We start from the raw sequence: 22,186 nt of genomic DNA, 5'->3' as shown, positions 1-22,186 counted from the left end.
AGGAAATCCTACTTGATTGAGGTTTTGCAGAGCAGAAGAAAAATAATGTAATGCTATAGCCAAGAAAACATCTGGATGCTTAGAAGTGACATATAAAATTTGGTTTAAACAAAAAAATTGGCAGTAAACTTGGAAACATGGTTAAATCACTGAAATACATTAGATTCTGAAAATTCAACTGACATAAATCTCTGAACAGTGATGTCATGGATGAGAATGAGTCAGTGAAAGAATAATGCAGAGAAGCAATGTGCAAATCAGAACATTTTGACAAGTTAAGGTAGGATTACAGTCACATGAGGTAGGTTTAAAATGACATGAGGTAAGATTAAAATGACATGAGGTAGGATTATGGTTGCATTAAAGTCACATGAGATAAGATTACAGTCACATTCATTAGGATAACAATCACATGAGATAGGGTTAGTCAAATGTATTAGGATTACAATCATATGAGGTAGGATTACAGTCACATGCATTAGATTTATTCAAATGAGGTAGGATTAAAGTCACATGCATTAGGATTACAGTCAAATGAGGTAGGATTAAAGTCACATGCATTAGGATTACAGTCAAATGAGGAAGGATTACATTCATGTGCATTATGATTACAGTAACATCAGGTAGAATTAAAGTCACATGCATTAGGATTACAATCACATGAGATAGGGTTAGTCAAATGTATTAGGATTACAGTCACATGCATTAGAATTAATCACATTAGGTAGGATTAAAGTCACATGCATTAAGATTACAGTCACATGAGGTAGGATTAAAGTCACATGCATTATGATTACAGTCGAGTGAGGAGGGATTACAGTCATGTGCATTAGGATTACAGTAACATCAGGTAGAATTAAAGTCACATGCATTAGGATTACAGTCACATGAGGTAGGATTAAAGTCACATGCACTAGGATTACAGTCAAATGAGGTTGGATTACAGTCAACACAAGGTAGGATTAGTCACATGCATTATGTTTACAGTCACATGAGGTAAGATTAAGGTCACATGCATTAGGATTACAGTCACATGAGGTAGGATTACAGTCACATGCATTAGGATTACAGTCAACGTGAGGTAGGATTAGTCACATGCATTAAGTTTACAGTCACATGAGGTAGGATTAAGGTCACATGCATTAGGTTTACAATCACATGAGGTAGAATTAAATTTACATGCATTTGGATTAGAGTAACATGAGGTAGGATTACAATCACATGAGGCATTATTAGTCACATGAGGTAGAAATAAATCCACATAAGGTAGGATAACAGTGACATGAGGTATAATTAAATTCACATGAGGTAGGATAATAGTCACATGCAGTAGGATAAATGAGTCCTGCATAGATCCTCCATACTGGTCCTACACTTGAAAGATATTATTGTCCTACTTTATGAATAAATCACTGGTAGTAAAGAGACATAATACTAATACAAAGATACTACAGTTAATTTATTGTTGTTGTTGTAGGGTTTAATGCCATTTTTCAGCACACGATAGGCTATGCATGACGGCCAGTATTAATGGTGGAGGAAGAACCCGGGAAAACCCCGGAAAGAACCACTGACCCAAGAGAAGCTACTGGCAATCTTTCTCACATACCCACATTAGCCGAATCCAAGACTCAAACCCATGCAGACAGAGGTGAGATGGCAGTGATCCATAACAGAGAGCGCTTTAGACCACTCGGCCACTCGTGGACCCTACAGTTAATTTAAGAAACTTTTATAACATTTCTAGAAAGACCTCTAAAATGAATTAGCTGCATCAGAAAAATATGGTAATTAATCATTACAACTCTTTACATTAATGATGGAGATTTATTTCTTTATATTGGACCTAAATAGCTGCTTATTTTACCCTACTTTTTTATTTTCTACATCTGACTGCTCTGTTTGGCCTCTGGTTAGGTGCATCTACCTTGGATGCGGGAGGTCACAGGTTCAAACCCTGGCCAAGTCATACCATAGACTTATAACAAATGGTACTTACAGCTGCCTCACTTGGCACTCAGCATTAAGAGGTTAGTGTTAGGACTGGTCAGCCTGGTGTCTGGATAATGTGACTGACTGGGACAAGATGCCCTAGTGCTAGACATCACTATAAACTGTCACAATGCAGACATCATAGTGATATGATTTAATTTTTTTAAAGCTATCTGCAATCAATATGGATCCTGATTTATCATTGCATAGTGTGCCAGCAGATCAGAGTCTGTGTTTGTTCAACTTATTACCTTTAACAAACTGGATAGATCCATATCTGTCAGCACATAATGTGATGGCAGATCTGGATCTACTGCAGTTGGACTCGACTTGTCAGTATATTTGGTAAACATTTTTCATGCAAGTTTTAACATATTCTTCAAATGTATTTTCATTATACACCACTCCCTCGGTAACTCGTGCCTCATTTATAGTGCAGTTTATGTTTTTGGACCCCATTGTATTCAAGTTATCAAGGGAGAAGTGTATTTGGAAAACCCTCGATTTTACATAAAATGTAAAGATGATGAGTAGATATCTTTTGTTGGCTATAGTGATACTGTTGTACTCACAAGTTAATTCCAAGGGCAAACTGCATAGATCCAGATCTTCCATCACATAATACACTGGCAGATTTGGGTCTGTGCAGTTTGTTAGGAGTAATTAGTAGAACAAACAACATTAACCATTCTCTGCAGGCACACTATGCAATGGCAGATCATGGTCTATAATGTTTTCAGTAAGCAAGTACATGTGGCAGGTTAAATGCTAGTGATAATGTATTAGTCAAATAGAAGAATCAACAAATTATTGTAGATTCGGATCAGCTTTAATTTGGCCAAAGCAAACAGCCATTGTTTTTGTTAGTACTTAATATCGTGGATTTGTCTTAATATTAAAATAAAATTAAAATAAAAAATATTTAGCATCGGTCAAACCTGCTAACCCATACTATATGACTGTAAGTCTCACTAAAATTATTTTAAAATTATGGACATAGAGAATAATAACAAAAATTTGAAAATATTATAATCACAGTTAAATACGGATATTTGATTTTTTTGGTTTTGGTCCAGATCCTTGATTCGTATAATATTCATTGGAGCTGATTAGGGACTAACTTTAAAGTAGTACCTCAGATACTTTAAGCTGTGCATATTGTTCATGCAAAATAGATATTTTAGCTAGAAATGTAGTTCAAGAAAAACAAAACAACATTAAAGGGGAGGAACAATCAGCCTCTTAAATAATTCAGATGATCAGCATTGAAAGTAATAATTAGATTCTTAGACTTGCTTGCAAGAAAAGCAGAAGAGACACTAATTACATTGATTGAACATCATGTGCCAGTTTTAGTATTGTCAAGTTGAGTGATCTAGCAGGAAGCAGTTGACCTTCATGGGGTTTGGAACCAATTTCTGAAAGTGAACTGGATTCATGGTTCATGTGTACTTTGTGAACTTTTTAGTTGAACATATGTTGCATTACGATCACACTTAAGAACTTTTCAAATGCATGTTTTCCAGTGGTGTAATACATTATATGATAATTCATTACATATCACTGAAATTGTTTAAATTATGAAAATATATTGATTACTTACAGAGAAGGTCCTATTAGGGTCAGCATGTCTGCATCAGTGTAGATGTTTTCATGAAAGATGAGATTACATTAAGATCTATGCACATAAGGCCATTATGACTAAGTATCCTGCTGCCATAATAAAAATGATTAAAGTCCAACCATACAATAATAATTATAGTGAAATGATTAAAGCCCAACCATACATTAATAATTATAGTGAAATGATTAAAGCCCAACCATACAATAATAATTATAGTGAAATGATTAAAGCCCAACCATACATTAATAATTATAGTGAAATGATTAAAGCCCAACCATACATTAATAATTATAGTGAAATGATTAAAGCCCAACCATACAATAATAATTATAGTGAAATGATTAAAGCCCATCCATACAATAATAATTATAGTAAAATGATTAAAGCCCAAAGATACAATAATAATTATAGTGAAATGATTAAAGCCCAACCATACAATAATAATTATAGTGAAATGATTAAAGCCCAACCATACAATAATAATTATAGTGAAATGATTAAAGCCCATCCATACAATAATAATTATAGTGAAATGATTAAAGCCCAACCATACAATAATAATTATAGTGAAATGATTAAAGCCCATCCATACAATAATAATTATAGTGAAATGATTAAAGCCCAACCATACAATAATAAATATAGTAAAATGATTAAAGCCCATCCATACAATAATAATTATAGTGAAATGATTAAAGCCCATCCATACAATAATAATTATAGTGAAATGATTAAAGCCCAACCATACAATAATAATTATAGTAAAATGATTAAAGCCCATCCATACAATAATAATTATAGTGAAATGATTAAAGCCCATCCATACAATAATAATTATAGTGAAATGATTAAAGCCCAACCATACAATAATAATTATAGTGAAATGATTAAAGCCCATCCATACAATAATATTTATAGTGAAATGATTAAAGCCCAACCATACAATAATAATTATAGTGGTATTAGAAGTAGGGAGATGAGCAACATGTATCTTTTTTTTGGGGTTGTGCTTTAAAATTAAAGGCATAGCTTGCCAATTACCCCCCTCCCATGAATACAATATTTACTTGCTTATTTGTCAAGTCCAATTGCAAAATGCACAGACCCAGATCTGCCATTGCATAATGTGCTGGCAGGTCTAGGTCTGTGCAGGGGCCCCAAGTGGCCTAAAGCACTCTCCGGATCACTGACATCTCACCTCTGTCTCTGTGGGTTCGAGTCTCGGATTTAGCCAATGTGGGTATGTGAGAAAGCTTGCCAGTAGCTTCTTGTGGGTCGTTGGTTCTTTCTGAGATTTTTATAGGTTCTTCCTCCACCATTAATACTGGCCGCCATATATAGCCTATCATGTGCTGAAAAATGGCGTTAAACCCTACAACAACAACAACAACAACTAGGTATGTGCAGCTAGATATGAGTAATTAGTAGAACAAACAATATAGACCCTGATCTGCATTTGCATTATGCTATGACAGATCAGGATCTTTGTTTGCAATTTGACATGACTTATAAGTGAGTAATAGAGAATTCTTAGTATGCTAAGTGTTCTAATCTGATCTGTGTTCTGTGCAATGACAAAGGTGTAATGTACATAATACAATTGTATAGTGCCCACCTTTTCACCGCTTGTAGCCTGAATATAGTTTTTTTAATTCATGTTATGATTTTATCCATCTAGGTTACAATGAACCGATCCATTGTGTCAACTTTTACAAAGGTCAGATCATCAGTGCTTCTACAGGGAACAAGATTGGGGTCCACACTTCTGTTGATAAACAGGTACAGTTCTGCATCTATACAGTTTGGTCTCTTTAATCCAATTCTGGGGAAACAGTCTATTTCAGGAATTCAGAATGCTAATAGTGCACTGTCTTAATTTGAGTTTTAAGGATGATGCTACTTTAAAGCCATTAACCCTGTTAGTGCGGAAGCTGTGTATGCGGAAAGCATATATTTATGGTCAAATGTCACCTAGTTCTTTGTGTGGATACCATATTTTTATGGCACAGGACAGTGACGTCTAGATATGTCCAATCTAGGCCAACCATTAATTGTGTGCTAATGATAACAGGGAGATAGCATATTTAATTGTCTCGAAGATCATGGCTCTGCATCACTATAACAGAACATCAGTGAAACAAATATTCAAACCGACTTATTTGCCCAGGAAAGTCTGTTGTCAACAGTGGACGTTGATGTAAACATTATGGTGGCTGTTAAATAGTTGCAGTCTTGCAGCTGTCCCATACCCAGTTGGTGCCAATTACTGTATGTATGAGATAGTCCAAATTAGAATAGAGCTTGTTAGGGCTTTGTGTGAAGGAAATAGCAATATGCAGAGGTTTCCAAATTTTGAGAATTAATTTTCTGCAGGAATATACCATGTGTTGATATGAAAGTGCTCGGACATTATCACGTGTTGATATATAAATGCTATGACATCTCCATCCCGTTCAGTAACAACATTAAAGTTACACTAAATCGAGATTAAACTATATAGTAGCTAAGTTTATCAATGAGTCTGTCATGTGCTGAGCCTTTTCTTATATTGAGTGATACATTGTATCATCAAGAGTGAGAACTGTACGAGCTTGAAAGGAACCAACCATTCATTTTACGGGGGGTGGGGGGTCAACTCCAACATTCCTTCCTTGCCTATCAAAAAAATAAATTAAAACAAATCACAATATTCTTTCACATTATAAAGTTCATTTTGCTCTGCTTCTCTATCTCGTTTTCTCTCTCAACAGTCAAGTTGAAAAAGAAAGGGAAGAGAGAGATTCACTTCTTAATTTTACCCACTCTTACGACAGCAGTGTGAATTGTATGTGACTTCGGAATCTAATAATCAAGACCTTCATCCAATATCTGAACTTGCGACCCGGTAGAAATCTTTTCTTTTTTTTTTCCTTGTCAGTTCGTTTTCTTTCATTCTAACAGAGCAAGTTTCTGAGGTAGGCCAATGAACATAAAAAGCTTGATCGTTTATAGTCTTTTCCTCAAATGTTTGACAACACAGATGTTATGATCTTTTAGATTGTTGCTGAGAAATTTTATTTCAAATATTTTTGGCAAGTTGCAATTATTATTATCATTGAAAACCTCACAAATCTTGCTCTGTAATTTATAATCAATGAGAAATATTTGTTAATTTTTGGTAATAATGACTTTCAGGCCTCTTGGATGTACAGCTCCACTCAAAAGAATACCTGATAACGAATATCACATGTGTACCGGACACAAGAGCTCCCCATTGTTTCAAACTCCATCCGATTGTTCATACTGTTGTTTATTTCTGCCCCACTTGGCGGTAAAGATCAAAGAGCTAACTTGGTAGCATACTGGCATTTTTTTGTGTCACGAGAAAACCCAAACTAATGGCTGTGATAATATTGCTTTGTCTGATGATATTGCATTCAAATCATTCAGATGTATTAAGAATTAAATACATCTATTTGGTAGGCCACTGACAGTTGTGGAAAATTAAAATTTATATTTTTTTTTAAAAAAAGGACCCAAAACATACAATAGAAAAAAAATACAATATGAGAAAGCACTCAGGCACAACTGATACAAGTTACCCACAAAAATACTTAAAGAAACAAACAAAAATATACAATATGAGAAAGCGCACCGGCACAACCCATACAAGCTACCAAAAAAATAATTAAAGAGACTGCACTGGTGGCCTAGTGGCTAGAGCATCTGCCTCAGAAGCGGGAGGTTGTGTGTTAGATCCCCGGCCGAGTCATTCCAAAGACTTACAAAAATGGTACTAACAGCTGCCTCACTTGGCACTCAGCATTAAGAGGTTTGTGTTAGGACTGGTTGGCCTGGTGTCAGGAAAACGTGACTGGGTGAGACATCATGCTACACGTCTGCAGCATGATGCCTCAGTGCTAGACATCACTATAAACTGTCACACTGCAGACATCATAGTGATATGAATGAAAAATTGTTAAAGCTACATTAAAAATTAATATCACACACACACACACACACACACTTAATTAAAGAAAACAAACAATAATTAAAAATTGTAATGAATAGTATTTATCTTGAACAAATACACAAAGCCGACGGATACAACTACAGTTAGAAAGGTGGGCCATACTCTGATGATCTGAAAAGATCAAAGAGGGATGCCCCCCAAAAAACCCAAAAAATTAAAAAAATAGCTGAACATTATAAGATGCATTAAACATGAGAATTTAAAACAACTTGAGTTGTAAAGAAAGTTATTCAAAAACTATATTTGCTGTCATATATTTAAAAAATGCCATAATTATAAAAAACTATTAAAGAAATCTAATTCAGTCTGGATATTAATAGATCGTAAAGGAAAGTTATGATGTACATATGAGTTAGTAATGATGATGGCAAAAAGAAAAGTTTATGTAGTCTGAGTCTAGAAATAAACCTAAATGTCGTTAAGTCCATGTGTGAAATCCTAACCTTTTTAACAGTATTTTTTATTTTGAAGGAAATATTTATATTTGTTTCATTTACATGATTTAATGAAATAATAGTCCACTACAGTCGATAACAAACCTGCAGATGGATTTTATGTCATTCACTACATTTTGTCACATATATAGAGAGACATGTATTCATCAAATTTATTCTTGCAACCAACACTAATTGCTTATAGAGATGTTTACATAAAACTCTGTAAGACAGTTGCCTTCCAATAATTGTCAAATGAGATAACTAGTTTTCCATTAGTTTGACTTCATTGCATAAACAGTATTCTCTTCACCCTAAAACATGACAAATATAATTGTTCTACATTATGATAATTATTATTTTACCTTCATAATTTAAACAACTTGATAATATTGAGTTCTTTGAACAATGAATGCTGTGTTTAATTGGATATAAGATTCTGCCCACAGTATTATTTTAAACAGTCCTTTAAACCTTTCAAACACTAACATTACTTTTTGGTTGCTATGGCAACCAAAGTAAATTTATAATTATTTATCATTTTCAGTATGATTAGTATTTGTTCCTTAACTATGAACTATATAAGTGAATAGAATCATGTTGCATATGGAGAAAATTTGTCAATAATAACTGCATAAATAATGCACCATCTAAATATTGTACCATACTGAAATGTAGAGACATGTTTGAAAGTAAAGTTTTAATTATCTAGCATAGGCCTAAAAGTAATGAACTGAGGGTTGTTAATATGTAGAAACAAATTAACTGTCCATGTACACATTCAGAATGTCTATATTTGATGGAAAAGTACACTCTATATTCGATTATTTTTGGCAAAAATTACTTTTCCACCCATTTTCTGTATTTGGTTGCTATGGTATTCATGAACACACATCAGTCTCACTGACATTTTTTTAGTGTTTGCAATCTGCATGCATATATGCATTACTTTATACAATTTCACAGCAGTCTGATTTTAAATACTAGTTTTGTAGTTGTTATATGGATTTGGGCCAAAAAGTCTGTATTGTTCTGAAACAAATCAGCATACACAGAGAGGGCAGTTAGAAACAAATCAGCACTGGTTTGAAGGTCATCCCAAACCAGCACAGCACTACCAGGGTTAAAACAGGTTTTTGTGATTGTAAAACTGTCTTGAACATACTCAAATTCTCAAACACAAGACTTATTCTTATTCTTTAGAACTTTGGAAAATTATTGCTGAAAAATAGCCAGATATGTAATTCTCGATGGAGAGGCCCCGAGTGGCTGAGTGGTCTAAAGCGCTGTCCGTTACAGATCACTGCCATCTCACCTCTGTCTGCTTGGGTTCGAGTCTAGGATTCGGCCAATGTGGGTATGTGAGAAAGCTTGCCAGTAGCTTCTCGTGGGTCGGTGGTTCTTCCTGGGGTTTTCCCGGGTTCTTCCTCCACCATTAATACTGGCTGCCATACATAGCCTATCGTGTGCTGAAAAATGGCGTTAAACCCCACAACAACAACAACAATTCTCGATGGAACTATGTGATAAGGACAGTCATAATGTCCAAATGGCGTCAGAGCTACTTTTTAATATAGAGGCTCTCTTCGGTGCCGATTTACCAATTCAGGTCAGTGGCAAATGTGACAGTGTCAGTTTGCAAGTAAACACAATGAAAATTCTTTACTGACAACTCATGGTGTAAAACTGTAAATTGTGTCTGTGATCACTTAAGTCAGATGGTAACAACTGTATAATACACCACTCTCTCACTATAAAGCTCTTTATTATAATATGGTTCTTGTTATAAGGCCCTTCATGATAACATGGTTTCTGTTATAAGGCCCATCATTATAACAGTTCCTTTTATAAGACCATTCATTATAACATGGTTCCTGTTTTAAAGCCTACATTATAACATGGTTCCTGTTATAAGGCCCTTTAGTATAACATGGTTTGTGTAATAAGTTTAATCATTATAATATGGTACCTGTTATGAGGCCCATCATTATAACATGGTTCCTGTTATGAGGCCCATCATTATAACATGGTTTCTGTTATAAGGCCCTTCATTATAACATGGTTCCTGTTATAAGGCCCTTCATTATAACATGGTTCCTGTTATAAGGCCCTTCATTATAACATGGTTCCTGTTATAAGGCCCTTCATTATAACATGGTTCCTGTTATAAGGCCCTTCGTTATAACATGGTTTGTTTTAAAGTATCATTATAACATGGTTCCTGTTATAAAGCCCTTCATTATAACATGGTTCCTGTTATAAGGCCCTTCATTATAGCATGGTTCCTGTTACAAGGTGAATATGGCCATGAATCTCATTTCATCAAATGGTATTAAAATTATATGATCATTTATTTAATTATAAGTTGGTCTCACTGTAAAGTGATATACTCTATGGCATTCATTGATAGTGTTATACTAAGGTAGTACTTATGTACTTCATTATAATACAGTCTCACTATAAGGCAGTATACTCTATGACTTCCATACATAGTGTTATAATAATGAAGTACTAAACTCCAATTTTTTTTCAGGCTAATTTCTCCAGTACCAAGTTGAGGTCAGAGACCTTTAAAGGGGTTTTAACAAGTATGGCAATCCTACCCCTGAACAGGACCATGCTTCTGGGTGCCGACAATGGATCTATCAGACTGCTGTGTTGAAGATTTTTCTACAGGCTTTTCCAAATAAAGAAATTTAAGGCAGATTGGATGAACTTACATAATTTATCCAGGAACAGAGCCCAAATGGAGAATACCTGTTGAAAAATGGAATTACACTGGGAAAATAACAGATTTTGCATATACCTCCCAACCAATTTTTACACAGTATTTTATGAAGCAGAAAAAGAATATTGAACAAATACTGCCATAGTCATGATATAATTGGTATTACTATTTGGGCATTTGTAGGTTATGCCCACATTGCATTTGTAACTGCCACCAGCCATACAAATATTAAAAAAATTCCTTCCTTTGCAGAAAAAAGTATAACAGTTTTGAAATCCATGACATGATTAAGAAAACAAAATGATAATAATTTCACTTTTATAATGACTTGAGAAAATAAATAAAATAAATGACATCTGCAACTTCACATCCTGTAAAGGGATGAAATTCAAGAAATTTTAGTGGAAATGCAAGATCAGTTTGCAGACATTAAGCTAGTACAAACTCAAGTGATTACAGTGGAAATGCAAGATAAATATGCAAACATTAAGTTAGTACAAATTCAAGTAATTACAGTGGAAATACAAGATTACTATGCAAACATTAAGATAGTACAAATTCAAGTAATTTCAGTGGAAATGCAAGATTAATTTGTAAACATTTAGTTAGGACACATTCTGGTAATTACAGTGGAAATACATGATTAATATGGAAGCATTTAGTTAGTACAAATTCAAATAATTACAGTGGATATGCAGAATTAATTTGCAAACATTAAGATAGTACAAATTCGAATAATTAAAGTAGAAATGCAAGAAATATATGGAAACATTAAGTTAGTACAAATTCAAGTAATTACAGTGGAAATACAAGATGAGTACACAAACATTAGGATAGTACAAATTCAAGTAATTTCAGTGGAAATGCAAGATTAATTTGTAAACATTTAGCTAGGACACATTCAGGTAATTACAGTGGAAATAGAAGATTAATTTGTGAACATTTAGTACAAATTCAAATAATTACAGTGGATATGCAGAATTAATATGTAAACAATAAGGCAGCACAAATTTATTTAATTACTCACTTAATACATGGTGTAAATACTGTATATATTCACTTTTAGATAGGGGCCCCGAGTGGCCGAGTGGTCTAAAGCATTCTCCGTTACGGATCACTGCCATCTCACCTCTGTCTGCGGCGGTTCGAGTCTAGGATTCAGCCAATGAGGGTATGTGAGAAAGCTTGCCAGTAGCTTTTCGTGGGTCGGTGGTTCTTTCCGGGGTTTTCCCAGGTTCTTCCTCCACCATTAATACTGGCTGCCATGTATGTGCTGAAAAATGGCGTTAAGCCCCAAAGCAACAACAACAACAACAACAACACTTTTAGATATGGTTCAATTGCAAAACAACATAGATCCTAATTTATCATTACATAAATGTGCATCTGGCAAATCAGGGTCAGTGTTGTTTGCTCTGTTGATTACTCCTAGTAAACTGAATAGACCCACATCTGATGGCACATTATGTGTGAGCAGATCTGGATCTATGAAATGTGCAGTTGCACTCTACTTATAAGCGAGTATATACAATAATACCATTAATGCCCCATTTGGGATTTTAGTGGGTAAGTTGTATCATCATCACTATATCTGTCCGTTCGTACTTAATTGACAAGATAGTTCAAGTGACCTACCATCAATACTTGCTTACAAGTCAAGTCAGACTGCAAACAACAATGATCCTGATCTGCTATAGCATAATATACCTGCAGATCATAGTCTAATTACTCCTATCAAAGACTTGGATGCGGACTGTGCAGTTACAGTTGGACTCGACTTACAAGCAAGTATATATGGTAAATATAACTAAGAAATTCTGATAACTATGAGCGGACACTTTTGTAGAGATTGACAGTGTAGTTACTTTAAAATAAGCCCACCAATTATTCTTTGGATGAAGTTGGTGTTTGTTCAGTTATCTTTAATCTGAAAATTCGTTAATGTATTTCAGATTCGACATTTGTCAACTAGTGACAGTATACATAACAGATTTTTAGCCTACTCAAACTGTAAGTCACTCACAGCTTAATGGTTGGTGATTATATGTGTGCATCATTGGCACATGGTGGTAAATACTCTAAAATATGACTTTTGTGCATTCATACTGCAAGGAAGAAGATGTACAGAAAATTTAATTTGTTTACTGTTTATGATATAGAAGAAATTATAGATGTGATTGATTTTAAATGAGCAGAAATACACAGTTTACACATACTGGAAATAGCAGTTTCAACAGTTTCTAATTGCATAAGTTTTGTTTTTGAAAGTAATCCCAAAAGTTCTGATGTGCAGTAATACAAGGATGAATCTGTTAGGGCGGCTGCTACAGTCAAACATACTTGTGGCTCAGGGAAGGCATTGTAAGTGTAAAGTAGTTGCCCATGCAATTTAGAATTTTGTATCATTTTTATACAAACTTTTTTAGTAATCAGTGTACTCTGACGTATATTGTTAAACATTCTGCCTTCTTAGGTAGCATGTTTGTTTACATGGAATAGCCCTTCCCAGGGTACTGTGTATGTTTAAATGGAACAGCCTTCCCCAGGGTGCTATGTATGTTTAAATGGAACAGCTTCCCTGGGCACTTTGTATGTTTAAATGGAACAGCCCTTCCCAGGGTACTATGTATGTTTAAATGGAACAGCCTTCCCTGGGCACTTTCTATGTTTAAATGGAATAGCCCTTCCCAGTGTACTATGTATGTTTAATGGAACAGCCTTCCCTGGGCACTTTGTATGTTTAAATGGAATAGCCCTTTTCAGTGTACTATGTATGTTTAAATGGATCAGCCTTCCCTGGGCACTTTGTATGTTTAAATGGAATAGCCCTTCCCTGGGCAACATGCATGTTTAAATGGAACAGCCCATAGCTGATTCTTCAGTTATAAACATTAAAAGAGATGATTATGATTAAAGAAGTCTGTAATGAAAGCACTGGAAAGCTTTAGGCATGGAATATGTTGGTAAAGTCATGAAAATCAATCAGATTCTTATAGAAACCCTGTTAATTAATTTTACCGTGGAAAACTATAGCTCTAGTTGACCTTAGCAACAGGATAAAATGACCAATATGCAAATAATTGCTATAAAAAAAGTAACTTAAACTGATAACTTGGAAAATTTTAGGGGTAAGTCGTTACTTGGTTTTGCAAAAGTGGGATTGGCAGAGAGAGAGAGAGAGAGAAAAAGAGAGAGAATCTTTTGATGATATGCTATTATTGATATTATCAATGGGATACAACAAACGTTTGTCATGTTAAAATAAAATAAAATGTTCCTACCAATGTCCAATTTCATACGAATAATTTACTTTTATTGTTTTATATTAGAACAGTTAAAAAAAAGTGTTTCATTTTTAATCTTGACCTGATAACTTCTGTCACCCATTTGATCTCATGCTTCTATCACCCATTTGATCTCAAGCTTCTATCACCTATTTGATCTCAAGCTTCTGTCACCCATTTAATCTCAAATTGTTGTGAATTAGTTTCTCTACTCCTTACCCCTCTTTTTAACATTCACTCAAGCCATTCAGTCGAAAATATTTGTGAAATTGAGGGGGAAATGAACAAATATTTTGTTTCCATCATTAAAATACATTCATGTTATACTGCTGCAGTAATGAACTCTAGCATCTATACCCATATATGTCTATGGTCATTAAGTCCACATAGTCAAAACCTAGAACAGGAGTAAAAATCACAGTACTCCCTCACTATAAGACCCTTCATTATATTACCATTCCTGTTATAAGGTAAGTATGGTAGTGAATCACATTTCATTAAAGTGGTAATAAAATTATAAGTATCAAATATAACCTTTTATTGTTTTAAAGGAAAATTGCCTGCATGCAACCTGTCAAAATCATCTCTACTTACTGTATATACTCAAGTATAAGTTGAGTAAAATTGCAAACAACAAAGATCCTTAACTGCCATATAATGTGCCTGCAGATTAGGGTCTGTGTTGTTTTGTTCAAGTGAGTCCTCCTGAGGGATTGTACAGACCCAGATCTTACGATAAATTATGTGATGGCAGATCAGGGTCTGTGCAGTTTGCAGTTGGACTCAAAAGCAAGTATACATGGTAGCCTGAACTCATATAAAAATTGTTTGGTATAATGGCACTGCCTTGCAGTGTCATATCTTTGAAAGAAAGTCAAGAAGCAAATCTGTCCACCGTTGACACATGCCCTTACTTGAAAATGTCCAAAAAGGCGGGTTCACTGTATTATGTATTTTGTACATGTTTATTGATAAAGAAATCTGTAATCTTTAACAATTGTGATTAAATAATTGTGAAAGTGTTATCTTGCCATGCTGTTTTAAATGAGTTTTAAAGACCAGTCCATTTGCCTCTGCTTGCTAAGAGTAATTTTTCTGCAATATTTTTCTCTTAGTCTGGTTGAAAATATTTGTGTAAAATGCTAGTATATATAAAAATATGTTTTTTTTTAATACATAACTGATGGACAGAGGTGACAGCTTACAAATGCTATAGTCTGTTTGAAGCAGTGACCATGACCTTGCATTCGTTAAGTTGTAGAAGAGTGGAAATAATAAAAGCAAATTTTTAGTGTTTAAAGGCACATTAGCACTGGATAGGCTGTTTAGTGATGAGTCAGTGCGAATAACGTAACTTACCCAGAGACACACCACAGCAATCGACCAGGCTGTACTGTGCAGGATTCAAACCCACATCCTTTGGCATGCAAGTCTGGCATTCTTGCCACAGAGCCACTGTGGATGCCCTAAAAACACAATCTTATCCTACACAGTTCAAATATTTAACAGATTGCAGACATTGTAGTGATATGACTGAATTTTTTTTTAAAGCTGTGTTAAAAATCCAAATCACACACACACTCAAACATTCAACATCAAAAATAAGTATTAGAGTGAGTTCTTGGAAAGACTGGCAATAGGTTAATTTTCTTTTAAAATGGAGCCCATACAGTGCAAATGTGTCTTGCTGTACAGTCAACATCTGGTTATGTTGGTTGCATAATACATTGATTGTTTTTTGTAGTAAATCACCAATTGTTGTACGTAAAGGTAGTAATATTATACAGAACGGTTTCTTGTTTTCACATTTTTTGTATTTTCACATTTTTTTTGTATTTTCACATTTTTGTGTGTTTATTTTCACATTTTTTTGTATTTATTTTCACATTATTTTGTATTTAATTTTTCATTTGTTTTTCCATCTTTGATGAGATTTGGCCTTGGAATTGAAGATTCATGGGCCCAGAAAACACTGAGAGTATTCAAAGCTAAGACTTTCAACAAGAGATTTTTTGGGGTGCAATAGACCATAATGGTTGTTCAGGACATATTTTTTTTATTGTTGGGGTTGGGGAAAAGTGCATATTTTATGCACATAGCCAATTGTATATACTTTTTTGAAAAATACATAGACATAACCCAAAGTTCACTAAGCCTCTACAAATTTCTTCCTCAATATCTTTCTTGCTGCTGGTTAGTAACAATGAATTTTTCACAGAACATTTAACACATGCCAAGGATTACAGTGCAGTCTTGAGTTTTCTCTAAAAAAAATGTCCTATCTTATCTCTGAGAAAAATTGATGGATTTCCTTAAAATTGTGGACTCTGAAGCTCATTTTTTCAACATTATATTTTGTAAGAAAATGATTTTGCATTCTTTCCATTATCTGAGCCTCTGATAAAAATACATACTTTGAAGTATCATAAGCAAAATATTGTAAAATATAAATGTGGGGAAATATATTGAGAATTTTAGTGAATTTGGGGCATTTTCAGGAGAGAGAGCAGGAGAAAATGGTGCCTGTGTAAAAGAGAGAGAGTAAGAGATGGTAGGTTATGATGAAAACTGAATTAATAGAGTATTGTACCGCTTATTAATAGAGTATTGTACCGCTTATTAATAGAGTATTGTACCGTTTATTAAAGCAATATTTCTTTTGAAAAGGGTTTGAATTAATAGATTATTAAAATTAATCATAATGTTTCAGTTGAAGTAATGATTTTTTTAAAATATCATTTACATATTCTTCAGTAATGTTTCCTTGATGGAAATGAAATCACTTTATTGTGCTGAGAAAATAAAAGACAAGTGAACACAAATATTTCTTAAAATGGAATATGCATTAATAAATATAATAAAGAACATAAAAGATATTTTTTTGTGGATTAATATTTACATCTAATTTCATCTGCTATTATAATGATTTATATATGTATACATGTGTTTAGAAATTGAAAAAGATATTTGCTTTCTTTATGTTGCATGATCAAAACATTTCATTAAATCTTTTAATAAAGAAAAGAATAAAGTTTACAGCCCTTCCTTGCAATTTATATTTGAAATTCTTTATTTCTTTATTTATATTTCTGTATAGAATAAAACTTCCATAAACTGGATGCAGTTGAAACCAAAGAGTTTGGCCATTCTATGTAGGTTGCCATAATATAGATGTTATATTACTATTAAGTTGGAACCCAACACCAAATATGTGGGCAGTCAACAAACCTAGGAGGAGATGGTTGATTAAGGAGAATTTTGACTGTAGTTGCTCCCTCTGCCACCTTTGGCAGCATTCTCCTCTCAGTGGCCATGTCTGTGTTTGTTTGACATTGACAGTCCTGTATATTGTCAAGTGCTATATGTTTTTAGACAAGTAAGCATATGTATGTGTGCCTTGGAGACATTAAACATTACTGGCTGATATATTGCTTTTCATCCCCTTCCCCAGGACTAAATGTTTTAAATTGTCGGCACAGAAACTGCAGTACTGAAATAGAATTGACTTTTGCCTTACATCATTGGTATGATAACTGTGTAAAGTGACAGAATCCTGTATTCTTGAAACTTTTGTTGCCCAAGACTCAAGTTCAAGCTCATAGTCATAAAATGTTGACAGTTTTAACTTAGAAACAAGGAGATTCCAGAATTTTCTCTGCTATTCTTCCTCATCTAGAATCCATTACTTTCATTGATGTGAATGCAATTTAAGGATCATATATATTTTTATGGGGTTGTCAATGTCATAAAGTTTCAAGACCATGGGGCATGGTGTGATATTATGTCGGAGTGTACTTCATATGACTGGATTTATTGGTAGTCAATAGTGAGTTGGATGAATGAGTGATCTGACCTGAGCACATATGAAACCCACAACCCTTTACCAACTGAAAACAGATCTACTGTTGCACACATCATCAGATGTGAAACACTGTTCGGGTAATCACCCATAATTTGCAACCAGTCCTTGTTTCAGTCCACTGTTAAGGAGTCAGATTAACAATTAAAATATATAGCTAAGAAAATTGGGCAATGCATCACAAACGAATCATGTTATCTATATTTTTTATGCGAATTTTCTTCAATTTATGGTTCCTGATTTCACATTATATATTTTTTTGTACCTTGGGACAGTTTGAAAAGAAAATTAACCAATAGATTTAGAAATTCAAAAGAAATGAATTGTTCAGCAATGCAAATTTTTATCAGACCACTTCACTTGTCTAGTAGTTAGAGCATCCGCCTCAGATGGTACTAACAGCTGCCTCATTAGTTACTCAGCATTAAGAGGTTAGTGTTAGGACTGGTCAGTCTGGTGTCAGGATAATGTGGGTGGAACATCAGGCTTCATGTCTGTGGCGTGATGCCCCAGTGCTAGACATCACTGTGAGCTGTCACACCCCAGACATCATAGCAATATGACTGAAATTTTGTTAAAGCTACATTAAAAATCCAAATCACACACACAAATTTTTATCATAAATAATTTGTACCTTAGCATTATTTTTCTACAGAACTGCAAATATGAAGAATTCATATCACAGGAAAAATCTGTATATAGACAGTAATCAGGTGCATTGTGAAGCACATGTATTTTCATATATTCATGCATATTGACTGTGGCATTTTTGTCATAGATAAATATGTGAATGGATGCTGTTCCCAAAAATTAAGCTCAATGTCTCACATTTCTAAGGCAAGGCATAGGTGTCACTTTTCCAGAAGCAATGGTTTTGTCAACATTCTACATATCAATCTGCTTTGATCATGTATATTTAATTTATATTGTGTGCTTAATTTTGTCCTTGATTGAAAGTGTTAGTTTTAGCCTTCTACTCATAGGACAGGCCCCTAAAATTTGGATAGTTTCTATCCAAGGTAATTTGACACCCCAGCTGAATGGCCCTCCAATATCAACATCCCAGGCACATGACTGTCTGAGCCTGATGAGATCTTCCAGGCTGGTGTAAACTACTGTATGCACCCGGTTATTAGTCTACAGAACAACCAAACATGTTATTGATACAGGTGTTTGTTGCAATATAATGAGTGTCATTTTATATGCAATTAAGTCTACTATAAAGGCTTATTACTTCATTTTTTCTGGCTACATTTTAAATGGTGTTATGAATAGTTGATGTAAATGTTGTTACATAACACATTGTAATTGGGGCCCAGAGTGGCCGAGTGGTCTAAAGTGCTCACCTTTATGGATCACTGCCATCTCATCTCTGTCTGCGTTGGTTAGAGTTGCAGGTTCAGCCTATGTGGGTATGTAAGAAAGCTTTCCAGTAGCTTCTCGTGGGTTGGTTTTTTCCTTGGTTTCCCCGGGTTCTTCCTCCACCATTAAAATTGGCTACCATGTATGGCCTATCTTATGCTCAAAAATCGCATTAAACCCCACAACAACAACAACAACAACAAAACATTGAAATTTGTCGATCTCAAATAATGATGCACTTGCATTTTTTATTTATTTCAATGAATATGCATTTTAAAAGCAATAGAATCACATAATAAATTTAGAAATTCTAAGATGGTAAACACATGAACTTATGAAAAAAACATTTGCTATGCACCATTTTTACATTCAGAAAGGAACACTGTTGTACCAAATATATTTAACATATATTGCAGACTGAACTGAAAATTTATAAAATCCAATTAACAAACTTGATATTTATTTTCCTATTGATGATATGTAAGTTAAACAAATTCTCAAAATTGAGTGGTCTAAAGCGTTCGCCGTTACGGATCACTGCCACCTCACCTCTGTCTGCGCCGGTTCGAGTCTCAGATTCAGCCAATGTAGATATGTGAGAAAGCATGCCAGTAGCTTCTCGTGGGTCGGTGGTTCTTTCCGGGGTTTTCCCGGGTTCTTCCTCCACCATTAATACTGGCCGCCATATATGGCCTATCGTGTGCTGAAAAATGGCGTTAAACCCCACAACAACCAACCAACCAAAATTGACATGAACAGTAAATTTTGTGCATATTGAAATCCTAATCACACTCTAATTAGACTCATCACACACACACGACACGCACAAACACACACACACATACATTATATATATATATATATATATATATATATATATATATATATATATATATATATATATATATATATATATATATATATATATAGTAGAATCTGTCTTGAAAGACCACTAATATTGCCAAAAAAGTATGGTCTCCCAAAACAGGTGGTCTCTCATAACAGGTCACAATGCTACATAATAAATGTGTGCTTTGAGAGTGTGGTCTCTCAAGACAGGTGGTTTCACTTAGCAGTGGTCTTGAAAGACAGGTTATACTGATTATATGAGAAGTGAAAATGAAGTTTATGTTAGCCAAGGAATGAGATCTTACACTGTATGAGATTTTCAATATCACCTTACAGTATATGTAACATTTACTGTATACAACTGTTTTCAGGTCCATGCCAGGCTTCCCACTAAACACACACATGCACACACAATCACTTGTCACTTTAAATTTGGCCATCATCTTGTTCTTATTGGGTATTATGCATGAAGTTAAGTCTCCATTTTTTTTTATTCACATGGTATCTTATAAATACCACTATCAAATATCATCTGGTACAAAAACCAAGAATTCATCCTCATTGTCTGATAAAGTTCTGAAATCCTCCATTGTTGTCCAGTAAATCTTTGTGTTGTAGTCATCATAAATACCATCTGACTCCTTTCCTTGGCCTCACTGTCATAAGCAGATGCTTATTTAAAGTCTGAGCTTGAACTTTGCAAGTAACACTTTGATCATACAATTTGTAAAAGCTATTAAAGGTTGCAACTGAACATGTCATTTGTGCAGCAAGATGAAATAACCACGCTCTGTTACTTGCCACTGAACAAAAGTTGCAGCTAAATCAAAGAGTTCTCACGTGGAAAACTAGCTATAGGATTAAGGTCAGTTATTTACAGGAAAAGACACACGTCTGCTTGTAACTGAAAAAGTATGTGTACTTCAATCACAAGAATTGTCAACTTGAAAACAATGGGAGTGCTGCCATTACAAGCACTGTCAGAAAACTTGTATACCGTTATGATGAATGATAAATCTGGAAAACTCCGACCCAACTTAGGAAAGATGCCAATTGGTATCCGGGTACTCGGGGACCCACCTATTGGTTATAAAATAGGTTATAGAATGTGCCATAGGGTATCCGTTTTTCATATATTTTCTTTATGAACTAGAGAAGAGCTCATTTCATAGATTTATTGTTGGATGCTTTTGTCCCATCTTGCTTAAAGATTGACTGGCAAATATTCATGGAAGAGCTTAGACAGTCCACAAGTCCACAATTGTTGTCATCTACTTCACTGTCCTTTTCTCCTTGCCTTTCTCGTTCATGCTGTTTTTGGTGCATCTTTATTCCTCTTGATTGTTGACCCTTTTGATCTTTTTTATTGTATTAATACAATATTTGGGTCCATTTATCAATTCAACATTAAGACAATCACTCAGTGTCATACCTAACAGACCCTCTCTTGTTGCATATCTGTGAATCGTGAATTTTTCTATCTCTTCTGTGAGTGAATCTAACATTTCTTGCTGCACCTCTGGATTCTCCTTAGATATACATTTCTTAGAATGTGGTCAAAACTTAATGACATTTCCTGTTTTTGATGTATAAGACCAAATGTTCTTACAATATGGACCGAGTCATTATCACTGGCTTTTTCCCCATGCTCCTTTCTGATATTTTGGATGCTGTCTCTTCATCTTTTGTCTGAGATGACAGACTGGAATACTGTATGCACTTGTCTCTGCTCGTCTACTGTGGACATCTTTATTATTACATTGCTGATTGTCGAATACATTTCTTTGCGCCTCTGTGGTCAATTGCTAATCTAATCCAAAGCTGATTAATACTAGCATTATGAGAGGGTGAATAGAGCAGGTTTCATTGGTCTGTGAAATTGACTCAATTTGTAATGTTCTATCAAAGCTGACAGCAAAATCAAGCATAACTGGAAGGTCCATTTAAGAACGAGAATGGAAGTGAAGTCTTCACACTGGCCAGAGGTAAGTTGTATCCATATTTTCCTCCTAGTCTGATAGCTACAATTTCGTCTCAATGTC

The 22,186-nt window shown here is 34.4% G+C and overlaps 1 protein-coding gene across 1 annotated transcript in view; it reads left to right on the top strand.

Annotated features, from left to right (window-relative positions):
* Positions 1 to 17,126, top strand: part of LOC149805541 (WD repeat-containing protein 81-like) — a 108,424-nt gene extending 91,298 nt beyond the window's left edge. The window contains exons 25-26 of the mRNA XM_089950147.1: positions 5,295 to 5,395; positions 10,596 to 17,126. Coding sequence (XP_089806273.1) covers positions 5,295 to 5,395; positions 10,596 to 10,724 — 230 coding nt within the window. The 3' untranslated portion in view covers positions 10,725 to 17,126. The remainder of the gene's footprint in view (positions 1 to 5,294; positions 5,396 to 10,595) is intronic.
* Positions 17,127 to 22,186: the final 5,060 nt, after the last annotated feature.

This window comes from Sinohyriopsis cumingii, chromosome 2 (assembly GCF_028554795.1).
Source record: "Sinohyriopsis cumingii isolate HCF-2022 chromosome 2, ASM2855479v2, whole genome shotgun sequence".
NCBI classification, from domain to species: Eukaryota; Metazoa; Mollusca; class Bivalvia; order Unionida; family Unionidae; genus Sinohyriopsis; species Sinohyriopsis cumingii.
This window is presented reverse-complemented; position numbering and strand designations above follow the sequence as displayed.